Source organism: Hipposideros armiger, unplaced genomic scaffold (assembly GCF_001890085.2).
Source record: "Hipposideros armiger isolate ML-2016 unplaced genomic scaffold, ASM189008v1 scaffold_1234, whole genome shotgun sequence".
Classification (NCBI taxonomy): domain Eukaryota; kingdom Metazoa; phylum Chordata; class Mammalia; order Chiroptera; family Hipposideridae; genus Hipposideros; species Hipposideros armiger.
Genome location: NW_017732584.1, coordinates 211,273 through 217,570, shown reverse-complemented (window position 1 = coordinate 217,570; position 6,298 = coordinate 211,273). Strand labels below are relative to the sequence as shown.

General features: G+C 46.6%; 1 protein-coding gene across 1 annotated transcript in view; it reads left to right on the top strand.

The window, feature by feature from the left end:
- Positions 1 to 6,298, top strand: part of MYO5B (myosin VB) — a gene marked incomplete at its 5' end in the record, with an annotated part of 222,481 nt that overhangs the window by 46,813 nt on the left and 169,370 nt on the right. The window contains one exon of the mRNA XM_019633054.1: positions 1,564 to 1,720. Within this exon, the coding sequence (XP_019488599.1) occupies positions 1,564 to 1,720 (157 nt within the window). The remainder of the gene's footprint in view (positions 1 to 1,563; positions 1,721 to 6,298) is intronic.

Below are 6,298 nucleotides of genomic sequence, written 5' to 3'. Positions count from 1 at the left end.
AGGAACAGGGAGAGGAGAAACACTCCGATGACAACAGTGATACCCTGGAACTACACAGGCTGTCAGAAAGCTGCTGCTTAGCCATCCTCCCAATACTAGGCATGGGGTTCTGTACACGTTTCCAAGTAATTGGTTGTATAGCCAATTTGAAAGATCTGTGTTTTCATTTTCATCTTCTCAGCAGTGTCCACCAGCTACCTGTATTCACTCAGGTCCCTCCCCATTTGATGACGGTTTGTGTGAGCTGAGACCACACAGCTCTTGGCTGACCTTGAGGAGTGGCTGACCATTCAGGTTTCTGCAGCCTAGCTGCCACACCTGAGTCACCCCCGGTGCTCCCAGACCTCTTCTGTCTTCCTGGTTCATCCCTAGTTGACTTTGGGATCATCGCAGCACCTCTCCGGCTTCTTGGCTGTTGGCCCAGATCAGAAGCAGGGTCAACATTCAATCACACCTGCTGATAAGCCATAACCTACCTGTGTTGTTAATTAAAGGTGGGACAGGCAGCCCGTGGTGGTTTCTCAGTTCCTTCTTCCATAGCCTGCTCTGCCCAGGAGGCCACAAGGGCTGGTAGTAGGAATATTGGGCTGGAGCCAGGAGACCTGAGTTCTGAACCTACCTTCACACTCCTCCCTTTCCTCATCTGGAAAAGAGGGGGTTGGTTGATCCCTAAGTTGCTTGGGTCCAGCAGTATGTACGGAGTGTGTATTTTGTGCCAGGCGCTGAAGACTGAAAGCAAAGTGCCCGTGTCCTGGCACTGGGCGTATGAACAGGCGGTAGATGGCTGAGTATAGCCCTTCCCAGCAATTTATTTCCCAAACCTGCGTTATCATCCATCTTCTTTGGAGACCTCATAGGCTGCTCTTTCCACTACTCATGTGTCTTCCTACTAGCTGCTTTCCAGGGATAAATATAGATGTGTTTTTATCTGATGCAAAGTATCGTCTTTCTGCCTTCCACTTAGTCTGACTAAAACACCTCCTATTGCAATTGATAGCTGTTTTGTTATTCCTGGGAAACTTGAAGCAAGATCATCAGCCTGGTGGTTAATCGCATATTTGTGATGCATATGTGTGAACAAAAATGTTCAGAAGTGTGTGGCAGCCTAGGCTCAAATACAGAGGAGAAGAAAATCTCCTTGTTTTTGGAAAAAATTATAACTCATACAGTAGCACAAGCTAGAAATAAAGGTAAGCATGTATATGTGACAGGGTGTATGTGTCAATTCTCCGAGGAGACTTATGTATATAAGTCATGAGCTGGGGGGGCATGTATCCAGAGAGAGGGTGGCACAGCGGCCAGCTGGCTGCATCCCCTTCCGTGGGTCGTAAGGAGGGTGTATGCCATTTGTAAGCCCTTTTCAGAGTTCCTTTCTTTCTCCTGCTTTTCAGACCTTGTGCAGGCACATGAGGGAGGGAGGATGATTTTTACGCTGTCCCTTACCCTTTACCCCTGAAAGGAGGAGAGCTGCTCCTGACCAGGCTCAGGCCCTTGTCAACAGTCCCTGGAAGGCAGCACAGCCTTTCCACGGCCAGCAACTGACCAGAGCCTTTTCTCTTCCAGAGACGAGAAGAACCAGTCCATCATAGTCAGCGGGGAGTCTGGGGCCGGCAAGACCGTGTCAGCCAAGTACGCCATGCGCTATTTTGCCACGGTTGGTGGCTCAGCCAGTGACACCAACATTGAGGAGAAGGTCCTGGCGTCCAGTCCCATCATGGAGGTAAAGCCTTCCAAACACCCATGGCCTTCCCGGCTGGAGCCCATTCCGCTGGCAGCAGGACGGCTAGGCGTGCAGCCTTGTGTGGCTGATCACAGGCGTCCTTGGCAGGAAGCCCCTCATGTGGTCAGCATTCACGTCTTTCCCTGAGAACCCACAGTCTGCTTGCTGAGGGAAAAATTGTGATAATGCCCCCAGGACCACAGATTTGCGAATAGTCTAACCTGGTAGCATCCTTCAGGTCCCCAGCATTGGGGAGGTTGTCCTGTTCATGTTTTCTGTGTCCCTGGACTCTGCTGAATGCTCTAGAAATAGTCCTTCTCCGTCTACAGCCACCTCTGCTACTGTCCCCTCCCCTGCTGCCGTCGTGTGTCAGCAAATCAGTTCTCCACCCAAACTCGATGCTTGAAGGCCCACTGAACCAGGAGGGCAATTCTCATGGGGGTGGGGATGCTTAGGTAGGAAATTCCCTTTTACCCCCCAAAAAACATTTGGACAGTTTTCTCTTTTGGGAGGAAGGTAGCGCTAAACGCTGTGTGATAACATAGAATCTGTTGACGGTCCTCAGAAAACAGTGACCCGTGATGGTGTGAGCTGGCCAGGGCTGCTCCTGTCTGTATCTTCACACCCTCCCTGTCTTCTCCTGGGCTGGGTCGGCTCAGAGCGGTCAGGGAAAGTGGAAAGCCAGCGAGTTCCTAAAACTGAGACCTTGCTGTAACTAATCATGTTTTAGAGGCAGAACTCCTTTTCTGTTTATCTCTCTGTCCTCTATAAAAGCTTAATTCTGATGGAGTAGAACTAAGTAACTCACAGTCCCTGGGCCAGCTTTGCTTTTCTGCCGTTGAGGCTGAGGCTTGTCATTATCACCTGGGTTCCAGTAGGAGTCCACCCTCTGCCAGCCTGCACAGCCAGTAATGTTTTAGTAAGAAGAAATTCAGTGGAGGGCAGCAGCTGCCAAAATAGCATCAGGTTTCTCTGCAGTGCCCCATCAATGAAGACACAAGTCACCAAAGTGGTTGGTCTTTCAGATTATTTGGGGGGAACAAGAAGCTTCCCAGACCCTCCCAGCTCCCCACTCTCTCTCCCTCTTCCTTTACCAAGTACAGGAGTAATTCTGAGTTTCAATTCATAAGAGTTCATTGACACAACATATTCATTAAGAATTTGACAAAAGCAGGTTTCAATATCTGTTCTTATATGAATCGGGAAATGGTTAATACTGCTGAAGGCATTTTTGCAAACAGATAAAAGCAAAAAGCAAACCTTTTATTCGATTACAGCCTTTAACTTGGCTGTGTGTGCATCAGAACCCCCTGGAGGGCTTGTTAAAGCAGATTCCTGGACCCCATCCCCTGAATTTCTGATTCAGAAGGTCTGGGGAGGGGCCCAAGAATTGGCATTTCTCACAAGTTCCTGGGTGATGGTGATGCTGCCAGTCTGGGTACCACACTTTGAGAACCACTGACCTATTAAAAAGGTAAGAAAGACTCATTGGATAATGTGGAAGAATGAAAGGAAATAATCTCCCCAGTTCTACAGCCTCCTGATAATCGTTCAACATTCAGGTATATTTCCTTCCAGCCTTTTCACTGAATAGTGTCGTATAAGCTGTGTCCCCCTATCATTCTTCTTTTTATGAACTGTCCAATTGGCTGCAGACATGTTAATAGACGACTTTACCATAATTTAACTTACCATTGTCAGGCATTTAGTTGGTAGCCCATTTGCTCACAGCGTTTATTCTAAGCTCTGAGGTGGGGGCCTGGCCATGGCCCCAGTTCAGAAGGTGGGTGTAGACCACCCACCGCACCTAAATTGAAGCCGCTAAGATAGCAACATCATTAGCGTCATGTTTCATCTCAAATGGGAGTGAAGCCAGGTGTTTTTAGCTGCTGCTTTGCCCGAGTTTCAAAATNTTTCTTGGCCGTGGTGTCCTTTTGCTAAGTGAAGGGAATTTTACTGGGCTCAGGTGAAAGGATTTAAAGGATTGAAAAGCAGATTGACTCAAGTTGCCAACTAAGTCATGTCTATAATTAGGCTGAGTGGATGGAGCCACACATAGGCTGTGTTTTTGAAGGACATTGCGTAGAATTCCGTACTTAAAAGTTATCTCCCCCACAACCAGCCCTAAGTAACCAAAACTTGAAACTGGCATCAGTATAAGATGAAATGTGACAATATCTTAAACATGGTACAAAGCAAATGATGTGCCACTTTAGAAGATGGAGAAATCATTGCCTGCTGAGATGCCTGGGTCAGGAGTCTGGACAGAGTGGACTTTTTGGACATGAGGACTCCAGGAGAAGGGTGTCTACTGAAGGTGATTTCAGGTAGAGGGGAAACCATAAATGGCAGTGGGGGGAAAGTGTGCAGTTTCACGGACTGACAACTAGTCCAGCTTGGCTGAGCTGCACTGCCATCATCTTACGAGGCGTATACAGATCATCTCATATAATCTTGCAGCAAATCTGTAAGATGAGCGGTATCCTCTGTCATGTGGTTAAAGCTTACAGAGAGCCTCCTGATAGCAGAACCAGCACTCAGGCCAGATCCTTAGACTGAAAGCCCAGTGTTCTTGTCATAGCACCCTAGTTTGCTCCCACTTGTCAAGGGTTTTGGTCTTAGGGGTATGCACTGTAGAGGGGTTCAAATGCTCTTCTGGGAGTTTGGATTTGATTCAATAAGCAATGAGTAGTTAACGCCTCTTGAGTGAGGAAAACATAAATAAAGCTGTGCCTTAGACATTTAATCTGGCAGGAGGGTTAGGGTGAAGTAGACACCTGGGTACCTAGGTCAAAGGTGACTACTTAAAAGAACATGAGCATAGCTGGGGATCAAAGTCATAAAGACTGGGCTGAGGTAACCTGCGGGTCAGATAAGTTAATGACTTAGTCCAAAATCAGATAGCTAATCAGCAGTGCAACTGAGGTTCAAATTCAAGCTCGTTTTTAACGCCCTTATTCTGGTTTCCAGTTTTCTAATTGAGTTGGAAGCAAAGCTGATAGGTGCAGAGCAAGGTGAGAGTCCTATTGCACAGCATCCTTTAAAGCCAATTTATGGACTGTTAGGAGATGGTGTATATACACTTAGTGTGCACTGGCTCTGTAATGGGTTAGGAATGGGACTGGGTAATAGGTACAGAAGCGCAATGGAGCAAAATACAAATCATCAATTAAAAAAATGTTTTAATTGGTCTAAGGCAGGGGTGTCAAACTGGCGGCCGCGGGCCGCATGCGGCACTCGAGGTAATTTTTTGTGGCCCATGATGCTCTGAAATAAAATGAAAATAGAAAAAATTGTTATGAAGAAAATAGCGCTTAGGGGAGATAGAGGCAATACCGTACACACAATTCGCTCGTTAACCCTTTAACTACTGAAGACGAGTATACAAAAATTACCTCGAGGGCCGCATGCGGCCCGCGGGCCGCCAGTTTGACAACCCTGGTCTAAGGGAAGTTGTTAAAAGGTACTTGTTGGTCTAAGAAGAGGTGAAATCACCTGACATTAGCGAACACGTCAGCATCAGGTCGAATATCCATCAAATTAGGCAGGAATTAGCACCACAGGCCATTGCCTCGATTTCCTCATGCCCAAAGCCTCGAACGTAAAGATTTTTAAAACTTGGGCCTATTAATAAATCCTGATGATATCTTTGCCATGTACATTAATTTTCATTAGAACAACAAAGTTTGCCTCTACAGTCTGCCGATTGTTGTTTGTTTGTTTATCTGCCTTGATTCCTTCTCCGTTTGAGTCCTTGACACTGATGTCACATAAACTAGTTCCTCTTTTTTGAATTCCTGGTCACTTACCCTTAGAATAGCCTGCTTGCTCCTCAAACTTTTCTGCCTGTTGTATGAGCTGTTCTCTTTCCTGAGTCAATGCATGACTTTTCAGTCATTTCCCAGTGATGCACAGGGCAATTCCCATCTTGACACTGCAAGTGACAAGTGTCACCAGTCTGTGCCAAACACAGTATGTTATTTTTGTCTCCTCGAAGTCCAATTTCCTGTGGGTGCTCTGTTGCCGCAGGGGCCCTAGCAGCACTCACTCCCCCTCCCCCACCCACCCCTGATCTGATTCATTCTCTCCTGGCATTGTGTGTTGCTCCCAAGGATGGTTCTTAAGTTCTTTGGACAGTATATACCTTTTCTTCTCACGTGGGTCTCTTCTGAAGACTAAAGCTCAGACACATCCTGTGTTCATCTATTTATTTTAGGTTAAGTATGCAGACTCGAGGCAAAACTCCAAGCTTTTGGGTGTGGCTCCTGCAATCCAGCTCTTCTTGCAGATACAGGGAGTTTTACAGATTGCATCAGACTTGGGTCTGTTTCAGGGGTCTGACGTTCAGCTCGTTAGATGCTTAGTGGCCTGGGATAGGTAAGCCACTGAGCAGTTCTATAAGGAGTTGATTATGAAGGTTCTGAGAGGAGAGATGATACCTGCCATGATTGCTAGGGTTCAGTGGATGTCATATTAAAATTAAAATAAAAAATAAATGAGAATGAGAAATAGAAGCATCCACAGGCTTCTTTAGAGGCCCGCTTTCAATGTAAAGATTTTACAGGAACAGGGAGAGGA